General features: G+C 42.7%; 1 protein-coding gene across 3 annotated transcripts in view; it reads right to left on the reverse strand.

Annotated features, from left to right (window-relative positions):
* The window catches only part of MAEL (maelstrom spermatogenic transposon silencer), an 88,716-nt gene extending 71,139 nt beyond the window's left edge, over positions 1–17,577 (reverse strand). Inside the window, exon 1 of one of the 3 annotated variants that reach the window (XM_085847424.1) lies at positions 17,340–17,577. Coding sequence is in view for 1 of the 3 variants with exons in the window: in XM_085847426.1 (XP_085703552.1) it covers positions 16,867–16,934 (68 nt within the window). In the remaining 2 variants the exon portion in view is untranslated. Of the gene's footprint in view, positions 1–16,866; positions 16,940–17,101; positions 17,243–17,339 lie in introns of those variants that run through there. The other 2 variants (XM_085847425.1, XM_085847426.1) reach the window with 2 other exon arrangements.
* Positions 17,578–17,898: the final 321 nt, after the last annotated feature.

Raw genomic sequence — 17,898 nt, forward strand, 5'->3', positions numbered from 1 at the left:
TTGATGTCGAGTTTCATTTAAAACTAGAAAAGGCACTCACTTATTTTAATACATTCAACATGCAAGATAACTGCCTTATCCTGTGCAAAGTTATCTCCCAGAAGTCATTCCCACAACAATATATACATACATACATGTGCAAGTCATGAGGAAGTTTTACGGTTGGGGCGATTCATCAATGTGTGTGCCGTCCCTCAGGTGCATGTTAAACTAGTGTCCCGTCTGCTGGCATTAGTTGGTGTATGTTAAAGATCCCACGGTGTCTTTTGTGAAGATTAAATAAATAAAAAATTCCCTCCCCCAATCTTGATAAACGTCAGGTGTGGCCAGCTCACTCCCTTTCCCCGCAGACTACACGCGAGTGTGGTATATTTGAGAATTATTAATAATATATACACACCTCTAAATTTGGCGACATTTCATCGGACAAAGTGGGTTTCAAAAACCTTGTCGCTCCGATCACGGCGATCGTAAATTTGGGGTCAAAATTGATGTTCGTTATGAGATTTTGAGGGTGCACGACCAGGCGTCCAAAAACCAATCACTTGTAAAATTTGAGTGCTAAAATTAGGCACCTGGTCACCCGTTAATGTTGAGCCCTGGTATAAGTATTATACGAAAAAGAAAATAAGGAGCTGACACTTGAGGACCGCAGCCTTTGTGGTAGCACATACCTCCAACCCCGCAATGCCTGATCTACGACAACATATCAGGCCCAATCAATACATTTTTTGAAATACTGTGAAATATCATCGTTTTTGGCCCTCTCTCCCAATGGTGAAGAATCACTTTTTTAAAAATCAAATAATTCTCGTATCCATATCCGGATCTTCACCAAAATTGAATCAATTTGTCGGGGTCACATACCCAACCTGCCCACCAAGTTTCATGCGAATCTGTCAACAACTTTTTGAGATATAATGCACACAGAGACAGACAGACAGGGGTGATAACATAACATCTTCCACCTTCGGTGGCAGAGGTAATCAGGACACAATATAACAAAGGGAACGGCAATGAGAAAGGGGAAACACCAACAGCAGGGTGGAGGGAGAAAGTAGAAGGAGATTGGCAAAGAAGATTGCAGGTAATGACGAGGGTTAAGGGACAACAGCAAAGGGTGGACGACATGGATACATAAGCAAAATTGTGTTTGACCAGTTTGTGATTTTGGCATGGTCGAAGGAGAGAGAAGAAAGAGGCTGCTGCTATTGTCATGAGCAAGGCTAGGCTAAAAGAAATAACAAAAAATATAATTTCAGGAAGGGAAAAGTTAAATATATTCTATAACAATACCAGAAGTTTAAATAATAAGATGGAAGAGCTTGAAGCCAAAGTAGATAACGAGGAGTACGATATAGTTGCAGTGAGACATGGTTTAAGGAGGAGAGTAACTAAAGGACAGGATTAGAAGGCGACAAGGTGTATCGGTGTGATAGGAAGGAGAGAATAGGAAGAAAAGTAGCAATCTGGGTAAAGGACAGCATTGTAGCAAGAGAAAGGGGTGGCATTTAAGAAGGAATAAATGTTGAGGATTCTGTATGGGTAGAGATTAGAGATTGTAAAAACAGTAAGATACTGGTAGGATGCTTTTATAAGGTTCTGGGTGGAGGAGTACATGAAGAATTCAAAAGGGCATGTAGTAAGGGAAGAGTATTGATTTTGGAGGATTTTAACTTGCCAGGGAAAGGGCAGAGCGGATGAGGATTTCCTAGATTTATTCCAGGATTGCTTTTTAACCCAGTTTGTAGATAAGCCCATGAGGAGGAGTGCAGTGTTAGACCTCCTTTTAAGTAATATGGTGGAGGAGGTGGAAGTTGAGGAGCATTTCAGATCAATTGACCACAACATTGTGTGTGCAAATATTCTGTTAAGGGTTAGAGTTCAGGATAGTAGGGTAAGGCTATTAGATTTCAGGAGGAAAACCTTGAGGGTATTAGGAGAGAATTGGGTGATGTACATTGGGAGACACTAACAACAGGACAATCAGCATCAGAGAAATGGGAAACATTCAAGGAGCAAATGTGTGGAGTGCAGAGTAAGTACATTCCAATGAGGTATAAAACTAGAAGCAGAAAGAGACCAGGCTATTTGAGCAGTGAGATAAGGAACACTATTAAGGAGAAGCAGAAGGTATTTATTAGGTATAAAATAACAGGACTGGTGTTAGATTGATATCACTATCGAAGTAAACAGAGGCAAGTTAAGAAAATAACTCGGCAAGCCAAAAGAGAGTATGAGAAGGACATGGCTAATAATATTAAACATAATAACAAGGCTTTCTTTAATATATCAGGGGAAAAGAACAGGTGAGGACCAGTGTGGGCCCATTGAGGAATAGCACCGAGAGAGTGGTTATTGATGAAAGTGAGATGGCAGGCTTATTAAACAGGTATTTTTCTTCAACTTTTACACAAGAACAGTCAGGAGAATTGCCAATAGCTGAGAGTATTTATCAAGGAGGTGAAGGAAGGGCTTTTACAGAAGATCCAGGTTGAAGTGGAGGAAGTAAAGGAACAGCGAGGCAATCTCAGAGAAGATAAGGCTCCGAGTCCAGATAATATGCACCAGAGAGTATTGATGGAGGTGGCTGAACAGGTAAACGAGATGTTAATGGATATTTTCAATAGTTCCCTGGAGTCAGGACAGGTACCGGAGGATTGGAGAGTAGCAAATGTAACGTCATTATTTAAGAAAGGATCCAGAGAAGAATTGGGAAACTAATAGACCTGTTAGCTTGACTTCAGTTGTGGGGAAGCTGTTGGAGATATTAATTGAGGACCAGATGAGGAACCATTGAAATAAATACAAACTAATTAAAGGTAGTCAGCATGGGTTTACCAAAGATAGTTCCTGTTTAACAAATCTTTTGGAGTTCAATGAAGCAGTGTCTGATTGGGTGGATGAGGAAAAGGCAGTGGACATAGTATATCTAGACTTTAAAAAGGTATTTGATAAGGTACCACATCGGAGGTTGTTAGCCAAAGTTATGGCTTGTGGAGTGGCTGGTCAGGTAGATAATTGGATTTCAAACTGGCTTAGTGGTCGGAAGCAAAGAGTGGCTGTGAGTGGGAGGATGTAAGTAGTGGGGTACCTCAGGGATCAGTACTCGGACCATTACTATTCATTATTTACATCAACAATTTGAATAGTGGGATGAAGGACAAGCTTTCCAAATTTGTAGATAACACCAAGCTTGGTGGTAAGGTGGATAGCAGAGAGGGTATAATGAAAGGTATAGATAAAATAAGTGCATATGAATTATTCAACAGAGTAGACAGTGATAGGACAAGGGGCCGTAGCTTGAGAGTGAAGAGGAGAGTTAAGACGGTAGCAAGGAAGGGGACTTTTACTCAGAGAGTAGGTCATGCATGGAATGGTCTCCCTGGAAAGGTAGTTGCAGCAGAAACAGTAGATAAGTTTAAATTAGAATTTGATAGGTACCTGGAAGTTATGGACATAGAGGGGTATAGAGATGCTGACAGGACCTTTAGGTAGTTTGAGCATTGATGGGTGATTGTGTACATGTACGGAGTGCTGTTGGTGGGGGTCACGTCAAGGGGTGTTGTGTGGTTGATGTTTGGTGTTTTTTTACCCAAGCCCATACCCTCTCCCCTGGAAAAAAAAATACAAAAACTACAAGAAAAACCACTTAAATTAAATTTTAAAAAACAATTTTGATCTATTGATAAATTAAGGTGATGTTCATGTGGCGCAGACATGATGGGCTGAATGGCCACCACCTGTGTCTAATGTCATTGTGTTTACTGTTTGTCAGAATGATGAGGGAAGTCACAGCAGAGTGGGGTTGTCAGCAAAGAGATAGAGGATTTTCCAGAGTCAGTGAAATCATTGATAAAGATGAGGAATAAGATGGGGCCTAGAACACTGCCTGAGGGTACTCCAGCCTTGACAGGGAGAGAGGAGATTAAAGGGTTCCGTTGAGAGCCACACGTTGTCTACGAGAGTGGAGGACGACAATAATCCAAGCATGGAGTTGGCTTTGGATTGCATAGGCAAACAGTTTGGAGAGCAAGGCAGGATGCCGGCCGGACTGGATCAAAAGCACGAGATATGTCCAGAGAGACGGCACTGATCTCATGTCTGATATTGAGGGCCTCCACCATTGTTTGGAGAATAGAAGCAGCATGTCAAAGGTGGAGTGACCAGGTCTGAATCCAAATTGATGATCTGAGATGAGGCTGTTGGAGAAAAGGAATGATTTATGTCAACTGTGATGATGTTTTCCATGACCTTGCTGATGATTGGAAGCAAGCTAATTGGTTGGTAGTTGAGGGAGAGGATCCGTTTTTGCAGCTTTTTATGCAATGCGGTGATGGTGGCCGATTTCCAAGCATATGAAAGATGACCTGTTAAATGATGGCATGAAAAGGGCAGAGAGAGGAAGCGCAAGAGCAACAGAGCAGGTTGTTAGGACACGTACATAAGCTGATGCCGTCCGGTCCAGTTGAAGAGTCAGAGTCGAGGGTTCTCAGAAACCTTTCCACCTTTTCAGATGCACAAGACAGAATTCAGGGGCAATTTGGTACAACTGGGAAGGATGGGTACAGAGGGAGAGGGGTTAGGGACGCAAGATTTTGAAGCAAACACAGAATTGAGGCATTCGGCCTTCTCACAAGCATAGTCGGCTGTGGTGACATTTGAAGAGAGGGAAGGGATGGAAGGGGAGCATACACCAGAGATTGACTTGACAAGGCGCCAAAAGGTTTTAGAGGAGGGAGACAAATTTGAAAGCTCATTCTTGAGATTGGACAGATGTTTTCTGGCGCTCCTGAGAGTAGCCACATACTCGTGGAGGGCTTTGTGGAATGATCTGAGGTTGCCTTTGGTTGGATTTGCCTTCCAGGAGAAGAATGCAAGTTGATTTAAAGCAAATGCCTCACCACAGGATGGGGAGAAACAAGAGCAAGAGGATGGGTAAGATAACTGAAGACGAGATGGGAAGAATCTGTGCATAGGAGACGCAGCAGTTTTGTGTGGAAGAATTCCCAGGTTGAATTAATAATTATCAGTGGCAGTGGACATAGGAGACCATTCATGAAGTGTTACTAAATAAATAAATAAAGTGAATAGGTGAATGTAGAAGCAGGCAACAGTTCAAACGGACACGTGAATACGCAGGGTCCGAGAATAGCGAGACCCCGAATGTCAGGGGTCCAACTATTGCATTCACAAACAAGTACATGGACGGATGATTGGTCGGATGGAGCTCATTTTAATGTCACCAGTCTCCAGCCTTGGAGATTTTGGATTTTGGATAAAATATTATTTCCAATTTTGACACCTGTGACCCAAAGTCCTCACCCGCTGGTGCATGAACAAGGGGTCAAATACAAATTTTAAAAATCTATTGTTAAATTGAAATATGTGAAGTGTGACGAGCAGGGTCACCTCCAATTCGGAGGCCTCGGCCTGGCGACTCTGTCAAACAGACAAAAATGACATGGTGAACAAAAGTTAAAGGTCCCATGACACTCAAAAGTTTCTAGTTATTTATATATTAACTTGACCTTCCTTGTGAAGAAAATCACCCATGTTTCTTTTTTAAAATCAACAATGGGATAATTACACCAATATTTCGAACATTTGTAGTGCTTTTTACAACTTGCTATGCCCCGCCCCTCAAAAAAGTTGAGTTCAGCGAGCCGCAGGTCACATGACTGTTGACGTCATCTCCAGAACGCGACTCGCTCAGAGTGGATTGATTAGACGTCGTGCGCCGTATAAAGTACGTACAAATGCAATGTGCACATTTGTTTGCTATCTCACTGATCATCTTAATTCCTGTGATTGTTTCGCGGAAGTTTCCTCACACACAGAGACAAGAAATTCTGCTTCTGAGCCGTGTATGCAGAACAATCACGAGGCAATTATTTATCCCTTTACTACCTTGTCGTAGTCGTGTACAAATCCAATACATGTATGCACAATAAAGGGCTATACCATGTCCACAAAATATAAAATGTGACTGTTGAACCTTTCCATTAAAAAAGAAACTTGCAGGGACATACAAGTAAAATACTAAAGATTAATATTGCATCATTTCAAGGCGCAAGGAGATAATTTTAAAATCAAACAATGTGAAAAACCTGCACCCACATTTTGCAGCTTATTGAATTGTTCGTTGAAACCAGCCTGCTGGGATAGGTATGATTCTACATACATGCAAGCCAGGTATGGCTGCACTTGACATACATTTGTTTATTCTAAAGTGAAGGTCCTGCTTCCATTGGCTTGCTATTCATTAACATTTAGCCAAAATGCTGTAATAAATGAACAGGGAAAAATATGTTGGCACAACTATGAAAGACAAATTTATCTGTCCTATTACACGGCCTCATAGCCTCGGGACTCTTACGCATTGACTTGTACATTGTGTGCATGCTAATACAAGTTACTTATCAACTCCAGAGTCTAGACTAGTCCGATAAATCTGTCGTCCGTCCGACTAGTCCGATAAATCTGACATGCTGTAGCGTTCTTTTATTATTCTCTTTTCTTCATTGTTTTCTACTGGCGCTACATGACGACAGTTGGAATAAAATAAATAAAAATGCAACAGAACGTCAGATTTATCGGACTACTCTCAACAATTGTGTCGCAAGGTGTGTTCTGCACACAAGTTTTCATCGTATGCAGACAGCGAGATTGCTGTTTTATGTGCGGAGAGATACGGCCGATGACATGGGCTGGCTTTGCTTGCGATTCATTCGCCGCGGAACAACATGTCCGCTGTGCTAGTCACGTCACCTCACTAAAATATTTCTGATATCGAGCAGTATGCAAGTCGAATTTACATTATTGAATTACGAATAGGATCTCGTCTAACTAGGTGTTATTGCCAAGTCTTCCTTCGATGTCCTCCCGATAATCATTAACGCTGGGAATTTAATCGCCATTTTCCTCTGCTTGTCCTGCTTCGTGCTCGAACTGGTAAGGCCGTATTCCATTTCCAGCTGCCTGAACTTTACCTCCCGCTACTACGTTATCCAACAATTCTCCATCTGATTCAGACCAAATCCTTCAATTCTCTCACACTCACTGTCGCTACCAGACAAATCAAAGTCCATGTCATCCATTATTCAAAACCAAATGTTTGATTTTTTTTAAAGCAGAAATGAACGAAGTGTTTGAGTCGACCAATCGAATGTGGAAACACATTTGAAGCCAATACAATCACGTAGACCACTAACCCCAGTAATTTACATGCAGCCTTTGTTGTTCTGGAGATGACGTCATGTGGGTTACGCGTCGTTCAGTAGCTTTCGGCAGAATTTTTTATGGGCGTTCCCTAAGAGGTTTGTTTTTTTAATTTTACATTTTACAGAACGAGTATTGTGAAAAAAATTGTCAGATCAGAAATCACAATGAAAAACTCCTATAGGACATATAATATATATATATATATATATATATATATATATATATATATATATATATATATATATATATATATATATATATATATATATATATACAGTGGGACCCGCTTAATAGAATCACTTTGGGCCGGACAAATTTGATTCTAATAAGCGGGTGATTCTAATATCCGAGTTCACCAGAGTTGTGGAGTATCAAGCGGATCAAATGTCAAGTACACATACGGAGACAAATACTCAGCATTTAGTTTGATTTATATGACACACTTGCTCAAAACAATGCAACTTACTACTGAAAATAAAACAATTACACGTACAGTACACATGTACTTTTCAAAGCAAAACAACATGGGTTTGTCGATGAGCCTACTCTGCAATGAAAAAATTGTCGATTGTTGCCTGCTTTAACGAGTCTGTGGCAATGGCGGTGACCTCCTTGTCAAGTTTGCGCAGGAAGGCCATGTCACTGAACCCATGTGATAGCAAACCAAGCCTGATCGTCTTAGCTGCAGACATCATTTCCTTGATGGTCGGGACAGAGATCTCCTCTTCCTCCTCTTCCTCCACTTTAGTGTCGACGTCATAGTCTGCGTCAGTAGCAATTCCCATTTCGCGTTGGACTGCCGAAACGATGGCTTCGTCTGTGACATCATCGTCTGTGGTTTGGAGAGTGGCGTCCATGTTGACGAAGTCCTGCCATTGGTCGGGATCCATTTGAAGAGGGTTGGCTAACTCGTCGTCGTCATTGCTCTCGACCCTTTCGCCTTCGCTTGCCGCTCCAATGAAAATTCCTCCTTTGCGCCAGCAGTTCACTATGCCGGTAGTCTTCACATCATTCCATGCTGCGTCCGTAAACAGCATAGCGTCGAGGATCGTTATCTTTTTCGCCAAGTCACTCACTGTCATTGCTCCATCCTCGTTGTCAATCTCAGTGAGCACTTTTCGTAGCATGGCACGGTGGTAATGAGCTTTGAATGAACGGATAATTCCCTGATCTAACGGTTGAAGAACAGAGGTTGTGTTCGGTGGGAGAAATGCCACAGTAATGTTCGACAGTTGAAGTGATTGGGGATGTGCCGGACAGTTGTCGATGAGAAGCAACGCTTTCTAGTCATGACGCCGAAGCTCGCGATTCCACTCATCGAGCCATTCAGTGAAGAGGAAACCTGTCATCCATGCGGAGGAATTGGCTCTGAGGCGAACTGGAATTGTTTTGAGGCCTTTGAAACACCGTGGATTCTTGCTTTAACCAATACCGAAAGGAGGACGCTTAGCACCAGTCATCGAGCAGCAAAAAAGCACCATGATTCTTTCCTTTGGCTTTTTCCCACCGCAGTGCTGATCTCCCTTGAAGAGGAACGTTCCGTCTGGTAAGGCCCGAAAATACAACCCGGTTTCGTCAGCATTCCAGATCTCTTCAGCCGTGAAGCCTTCTACGAGATCCGGAAACACGTGGTCCAGCCATTGTTGTTTCCCTCCTACGTCAGCCGCCGCTGCCTCTCCGTGAAGTTTCTTGTGGACGATTCCATGTCTTTTCTTGAACCGGTCAATCCAGCCGTTTGTCGCACTGAACTTCTTGTTGTTGAACTTTTCCACGAACTGAGCCGCTTTCTCCCGCATCAGAGGTCCAGAAAGCGGTGTTTCCTTTTCTCTAGAAGTTTGAATCCACTTGACCATTGCTGATTCGACATCGGATGCGTTGCCGCTTTGCTTGCGTTTCTGAGAAGAAGACGAATCCACTTGACCTTTCAGAATGGCCTCTCGATCTTTCAGAATCTTGCATAGGATCGGCTGGTTAATTTCCAACTTGTCTGCAGCTTCTCGTTGGCTCATTCTGGGCAAAGCGTCATAGTCCCTCAGGATTTGTGCTTTATCAATGTTTGAACGATCCGTCCACTTTCGTTTTCTGTCCATCGTGGAAATGACGACACGCCTTGTGCTTAGACTGCAGCTGTCAGCCGTCTGCCTATCTGTACAATGACTACCGAAATCACTGTAGTGGCATAGCGTTATTTTTAGCGTGACGTCAGCCGCCTGGTGGCAAAAGTTGGAACTGTACGGTCAGTCGGCGCTGAACTGTCGAAGTGGATGGCCAGCAGCTGATTCTATTAAGCGGGTTTTTGATTCTAATAAAACGGGAAAAATTGTGTACATTTAGATACAATGGAATCGGTCTCAACGATTTTGATTCTATAATACGGGTGATTCTATTAACCGTGATTCTATTAAGCGGGTCCCACTGTATATACATATATATATATATATATATATATATATATATATATATATATATATATATATATATATATATATATATATATATATATATATATATATATATGTATGCAATTTCAGTACTTTTGAGTATCATGGGACCTTTAAACATCAAACGGAGCCACCTATCCAGATTTTGGGCTCCCTTTTGCAACCCCCCCCCCCCCAATCTACTTTCTTGACAATCCTCATGAGGAGGTGATCAATCATACACCTGAGTCTCACTATCTGCCATGATCTTTCTTGGGCAAACGACATTTCAAAGTTGGCCTCCAAAGCAAGTCACCGAGAATTGACATCCTCCATCGTCCAAAATCCTTCTTTGGCACACCTGAACTCATTTCCACCCACAAGGCCTTCATCTGCAGTTTGATGGAGAACTGCTCTTCCCTCTGGGCTGGTCCCCCCCGCCCCCCCCCCCGCCTCATACCTTGCTCAGCTCGATGCCATGGAAACCAAGACTTTCAAGATCATTGGAATCTCCCATGATGAAGCTGAGTCTGTGGGCTTATAACTTTGCTGCAGACAGGTCAGTGGTCTGTCTTTCACTGCCTTCTTTCTGTGCTTTGTTTCTCCCCCACCCCCCCCCCAAGTTTCTGCAGGGCTCACAAGGTTCCCATCATCAAACCTCTTTCTTCTGGTGAAGCTACCAAAATCCAGGATCACTGCTCACCTTCACTCATTCGTTTCTCTTTTCCCCCACCTCAGGAACCAACTTCCATCTCTCCTGTTCAATCTCATTCTTCCTCCAGGCCTTCAAGATCTCAGCTGTTCTCGACCATCTCAGATTGTCCCCAAATTCAAAACCAAGATCTTTTTTACATCTTCGTTCACCCCAACCCAACTCCCCCTCCGCCCATCCATTTTTTTTTTTTTAAACTTTATCCCCTCGAAGTTTCCTTCTGTGTCCATCTTGTCCACCCCCATACATCCTCTCTTGCGCACCCCCATTCCTCATCCAAGTCTTCCTCCATCTTTAGCTGTTGACGTTTCCCCCTCTTTCCCATCATGTTCTTCAGGGCCATTCTTAGTCACGTGTGACCAAAAATATTACAAATTGTGGAATACATTTCTTCTAATTCTAAAAACCTGAAAGGTATATTGTTTTGTACTGTAAATATGACTTGTATATGTAAAAATCTATCAAGTGAATATTTTTTATGTTATGCTGATTGTTTGTTTCGGGTCAGAGGTCAAATACAACCAATCATGTGTGTGACTTCACACAGAAGCATTTTTTTCATAACTCAGTTTTATCTTACAAACTCTGTGGATTTTAAAAAGCTAGAATGTTCATAATTCTAGCAGACATGCATTATAGTTCTGTGGATAGGAAAACACCAATGAATAAGATTAATCTCTTTCAATTTTTTTTTTTTGTGTGTTACTTTATGTGACAATGTATGGTCACGTGTGTGACATTTGGGTGGTCACGTGTGTGATACGACATGCACAGGTACGGCAGGTGGAGATGCTTGCATAACATGTACTTTCTCCGTGCATGTGGGTAGTGGATACCATGTACTAAACAAGACATAACAATCATTTTTTTGCTGTTCATGATTTTAACTGATATTGTGAAAAGTAAGTCCCTGAACCAGGAAATAAAGACAAAAGTAGCAAAGTTTTGTAAATGTTTCAAATTTTATTCATAACAAGAAAAAAAATGTATGAATTTCAGATGTAAATCATTTCCTGCAATACAAGTGTTATTTTTACCTAAATTATAACATCACTAATTAACAATAAACTTTCGGGTATGGAGTGTTAACACTTCATGATGGTAGAGTTCTCTACCATAGTTGGCAATGTCTACTACTATTTCGTGGTAAAACACAAAAATTACTTTTTACCTAAATTTTTATTTAGCTTTGATAAATTTGTTTGTGGCAATACAAGTGTTATTTTTACCTAAATTATAACATCACTAATTAACAATAAACTTTCGGGTATGGAGTGTTAACACTTCATGATGCTAGAGTTCTCTACCATAGTTGGCAATGTCTACTACTATTTCGTGGTAAAACACAAACATTACTTTGACAGCAAATGCTAAATAACAACTTTCATTTATCTTGAGGACATGACCTCCACTGCAACAACAAGGAACTTCCACTACATCATGCATCACTTTGCATGGATATTAAATTTCAAATTTGAACTGTCCCCTGGATCCTGCCACCTGAGGCACTGATATCTTCCTTACAACTTGATCTTGTGTGTAGAATAAGATGTCTGGTGTTTCAGATGGAGGCCACCTCCAGAAATTCCCAAACTTGTGCATCACATTAACCTCAGTTTCATTTCCAACTACCCTCAAAACCTCTCCAGTGAATAAATTTTGGTCATACCTTACCACCAACCAATCCTCAACAACCCAGTCAAGACTGTGTCGGAGCACTGTACTGGATAGAGATGTCTGGGTATGCTACACCACTTGTATACCAGAACTTCAAGATACCAGGTGGAGATGCCTGCATAACATGTACTTTACTGATACCTGGCACAGGAATTACACTTTCTTATGGCTGTGCTTCTTGAATGGCACTCTTTTTCTCATCTTCTGAAATATGTCTTACCATGATATTGGGCATCAGTGTGGTTGCCAGGTTTGCAAAGTCCTGTGAGTTCTGGACAACTGGGGCATCAGCTTTCTTGCTCATGACATTACACCGAACAAGTGACTTGGCAGCACCACCTATGCCATCCACTACCCCTTCCCGTGAGATGTGGCAAAGTATTGCCATTCATATGTGGCATTGTGTTCTTGTGCCAAAATCAAGAGAAGTTTCACCATGAACTTGTTCTTGAATTCAGATGATGGCCCATCTGTGAAAAATGTGATAGAGCCATCGGCTGAAGCTTTGGTACCAAAATATCTTACAAATGTGAATACCGAATCCTTTCCCTTGTCATTTGTGTTTGACACAATCAAATGAGACTGACACTTACCATTCTGGAAAAATGGCAGCAGTGAACAGTGACAGAATCACATGACCACAAAGCACTCTGGACTTCATTCTGATACTCACAGGAGTAACAAATGTCACACACATGACCACTTGGTCACGTGTGTGACCAATTAATTAGCTCTTTATTAATTAAGAATGACAGCTTAGGGAATTCATATTTGGTGAATAGAAAGACACCATAAAACTAGCTTTTGACATGAAAAATAAATATCAAAGCTGTTGTTTTCAGCTGGCATAAACTTTTCATGGTTTTTGGTCACGTGTGTGACATTTAAAGTTAATTAAACTCTTTTGTTAATTATTTCCTTATAATTGAATAAAAGCTATTCTTTTTAAGAGAAATGTTTTTGAATGGATATGGACAAACATATTATGATATTAAACTGCAGAAAGGAAGTTATTACACACTTTTTCATTTGTCTAATAAAGGGGGAAAATGCATAATATTTTAATTATAATATACACCTATGTAAATTTATGAAAACTAGAACGTGCCCATATGTGCGTGCACGTACGTGCGTGGCAGTACGTGCAAAAAACAAAAAAATAATAATAAAATAAAATTCAAACCGCGTGCCACAAACAACAACCACAAAGGCCGTTCCTTCGCCATCGCGTGCCCGTACGTTTGTGGCCGTACGTGCGTGGCCGTACGTGCGTGCCCATACGGACAAACAAAAAAAAAACACACATCAATATAGGATCAAATGCAAAAGGCTTGTAGCATGGTATTGTGTACACTGTGGTCCTAAATAAGGAGAAAGCTTAGAAATTGAACCGAGTTTTGATAAGATAAACAATCTTAATGTCATATAATGCCCAAGTGTCTGTGCTTTCAGAAAATGGATACTTTGCTATGGGTCCTATGGATATAGTTGCTTACAAAGCATGTTTTTTTATCCAAACACAGGCTATCAAAAATGTTAGGAAGTATGTAACAAATTGCATTTACCAAGCTGCTACAAAATTACTGGTAGCTATAAGCTTGATTTTATAACCATAGAATAAGTTTACCAAGATGGTCCTATGATATTAAAAAAAATCAATACCAAAGGCCAGTTTGTGTTCAGTATACAGAACATCAAAGGTCGTTGGGAAGTACGTAACGTTTTTAAGATACCTGCACTTTTAATCCGAAGATGTTAGTTTGGTCAGAGCTTTGACCCTGTCGGAGCAATATAAAGAGGAAGAATTAAACTCTGCCCAAATAGATCGTGAATCCCCATGATGTTGGCCAACAAATGATATGCAAAACTTAATCATACAATGACTTTCATTTTTTGGTCCCCCGTGCCCTAAATGTGTACATAATACCTTGCTACAAGCCAAAATGGATATCCGTTTCGTTCTTCATCCGTTTCAGCTGCACGACGCCTTGGCACGCGCATAGCGTCACGTGTCAAGCGAGTAGCTCGTGCTTCGTTAGATTCCAATGCGCGTGCACGATGCACAGCTTTGTTCCTTTGCTGTCGTAAACGACGACTGGATTGGGGCATTGTGTTGAAGAAAATCGAGAAAGAAATCGAGAAAGTACAGAAATCGAGAAAGAAAGAATACAGTAAGTCGATAAATCGAGAAAAAAAAAAATCGAGAAAGAATACAATAAGTCGTCACTTATTCGTCAAGTCCGGAAGTTATTCCGGAAGTCCGGAAGTTAATTCCTCACTGTCCGGAAGTTCGCATATCGCAGTTACGATTAATCGCAATTTAGTTTTAATGGCCAATTATTCAAATAGCGCCAACGTATTTTGCCTTTTCGCAATGTCATCGCAAGGAAAAACACAAAGAGAAGAGGAGAGAAAAAAAACGTACGTGCATAAGAAACAACAAAAATAAATAAATAAATAAATAAATAATAAAACCAAAAAACAAACAAACAAAACTTTCAAACAACCACACAGGCCGTTCCTTCGCTCTCGTAAACGACGACTGGATTGGGGCATTGTGTTTATCTATAAATGCGCAGACAAAAATCGAGAAATTATTAGAATACACCAAGTCATCACTATCCGGAAGTCCGTACGTTGTAACCCGTAATGGGGAACTCGGCCGAGGTTCTCTTCCCCATCGGCCAGGCCCACGCAGCATCGTGTGAGTGTCCTGTCATTGGTTGGTAAATAAATGGCCATAACTTGGGAAGCACTTGTCTGATTAATATTGTTGTGGTTTCCACCCGCCGGCGTGCGGACGACCGCTTTTAGCTAATTGCGGCCGCGCACCCACTGGACGGGCAATCCAGTCGTAGCCTTCCGGATCAACGCCTGAAATCCAGCCACGGGTGTGCTTTTAAGCATACCACAACCTTGTCAATACTCTACCCGCGCTACAGGGTCCGATCGCCGAATGGTCGATTTACCTAATTATTCACGCGGGCAGACTACCGAGAGATTGTACCTCAACGGGACCTGCTTGGAAACGAGCCGCTTAAGCAGCTCGCTTCATTTGCGATTTGCCGAGCGGTGTATTATCGCCAAGCCCCGTTGGAATACGATTATCTTATCGGCTATTAAAAAAACAGCTATTATTCCGAACGCAATTACGGCAGCTCAATGAAGGAAGGGACGCAACAAGCAGGTGAATATTCAACAAAAGGGGACATTTATTTAGAAATGCACGCATGCAGTCAAGGCAATGAATGGGGGTAGGGACAAGACGCGAGCAAACAAAAGAACTACAGCCGTTCTATTTATTATTTACACAATCACTTAGTCAGTTCTACTTATAGGACAAGGTGCCACAATTTTTATGCAAAGAAAACCCCAGGAAAGGAAAGGGTAGAACAGGACCCGTAGGCCTTTAATGTTTCCACGGAGCTGTGGAGACCGCAGGAGCTCCATGAGACCGCACAGGTTACCTGCCACCCTCGTGGTGACTCGCTGGACGACCCTCGATGTCTCGCTGTCAACACGGCAGCTGGTGTGATGGCGACTCGGTTGGTCCGGGCCTTGCCGTGCGGCCTGGTCGATCGGGCCTAGCTGACGACGCCTCAGATGAGTGAACGGGCCTTGCTCTTTTAGAGTTGATGCTCTCTTAAGAGCCCGCTCACTCCACGGCGTCGCTCAGACCGTCCCGGGGCCCAATCACCTCGGACCGTTATGCCGCTGGTTGAAGACTTCTCGCCGGCTGCCTCCACCGACCAACAGCCCTGCACTGGACTCGAACCTCTCCCTGACTTCAAGCTCCGCTGCGCTCTGACAGCCAACAGCCCTCCACTGGACTCGAACCTTGGCGCTCTCCACCGGACTCCAAGCTCCACTGCACTCGACTCCGAACCCCGACAGACTGCCGGCTTGGTGTTCCAGCACGCCCTTTTATGGGGTACGGGGGTGCGTTTGGTCTTCCACCTTCGACCTCTCAACCCCCCCCCCCCCGCTGGCTCTGCCCCTTTGGGCATTTAGATCCGATCTGGCCGTCAAATGCGGAGAAAGCGGACGTGGTAGAGATCATCGGCTCCCGCCCCAACGAGGGAGTCCCCGCGTCTGTCGGCGGAGATGCCGCTCGTCCGTGGAATACCGTTGCTGGCAAAAAGATAGCGGCGTTTGTGGAGATGAAGGTGAGGAGATGTTGGCGGTTGTTGGGAATGGTGGTGAGGAGATGTTGGCGGTTGTGGCGACAGTGGTGAGGAGATGTTGGTTGTGGCGACGGTAATGAGATGTTGTTGGTTGTGACGCTGGTGGTGAGGAGTTGTTGGTTGTAGTGACAGTGGTGAGGAGATGTTGTTTGTTTGCCAAAATAAAGAGAGCAAAAGAATAATACTACCTCAAAGATACACAGCCCGGCTCACGAATAATTCCCGTTAGACATCGGCGGGGAAATCTATCTGGACACACACTTATCGACATAACTGATCTTCGGGGAACCTGAATGGTGTTCTGTGAATTTCCACAACCGTAACAATATCAAACCTTGAAAAGGCACATACTCAGGTCCCCAGCAATAATCCTGGCAAGATTCAATTAGATCGGACCAGTGGTTGTCGAGAAACAGCAGACACAATTATAGATAGATGAGCATGAATGGGGTCTTAATTCAAAAATAAAAATATAAATCATGCAACTTAGGACAATGCTCCTCATGAATATACAACTTTAAAATTTATAGCACAAACCTCATTTTTTTCAAATTTGGTTCATTTTTCAAACAATGGCCCTTGATATGCAAAAAAAAAAAATAAAGATGGCGGCGTTCGACATCGAATGGACATTTTAACTAAAACAAACCCAACACAGAGTCGAGGGAAGTTCAGAATCGTCGCCATGATGCAACAAGCCTCCGCGACCTTCGCCATTATTACCCAACTCAGGTGGGTTATCCGTGCTCCGTCTCTTGTAATAATACTGTTAACGTCAAGCGGGTAAAGAAAGCAGCAGCTCGTCCCATTTTAAGTGTTTGGGCCGACATTGCCGGGGTTCGAATAACCGACCGACCCCCCAGTTTCAGAGACGACGCTCTCACCATTTACACACAATCGTGACTCGTTGGACGGCGAGTCGAAGGACGTGAGTGAGCAAAGTCGACCGCTTCGCGTATTAAAATGTCGACACGGTACAATGAATTCCATCACCACACGGATTAACAAGTCCCTGCAACGCCCGGTTTTACCACACGGCCTTGCAAAAAAAAATGTACTCATCAAATGGCAAAGCATTCACGATTACTCCAACGACGTGTCACACGACATGGAAAGACTCACGTCTCTTGTGGGCAAGAGTGGTAATTGGGACAAAATGGCCGACCCGGTAACGTCACACCTCGCGCCAAAATTGTCGTTAATTGGTGGGATTCTTCTTCTTCGTATTATAAATAACTCGCAGAGTGCCCGCCCGACGGGTGGTCTTGTTTCGAGCACGCAACGCGTTCTTGACGCACACCTTTATTTGGGCGGTGTATAGGCAAGTGACGGCTTTTCATACGCAAAAAATAAATAACCACACCGATTGCTTACAATTTAAAACACCTCACCGCACTGGAAAACGTGGGAACAGGAATTCTGTACTGTAAATACCTTATATGGAGACTTATAATACCCTCCCCCACCTGGAGGCGGTGCTACACGATACACATTCACATAGAGAATTAGCGTCCTCCCCCCTCCCCCTTTTCCCCCAAGAGCGCCGGTGAAGATAAAAAAAACAAGCTCAAATGAGCAAAGATCCTCCTCATCTTAATGATGACGTCATAAAAACGAATATGACGTCATTATGATGTATCAGGTTTGCGATAAATCATCTGTGCTAATGTTCTGCTTGATT

This window comes from Eptatretus burgeri, chromosome 11 (genome assembly GCF_056783735.1).
Source record: "Eptatretus burgeri isolate ZD-2024b chromosome 11, Ebu_testis_v1, whole genome shotgun sequence".
Lineage (NCBI taxonomy): Eukaryota > Metazoa > Chordata > Myxini > Myxiniformes > Myxinidae > Eptatretus > Eptatretus burgeri.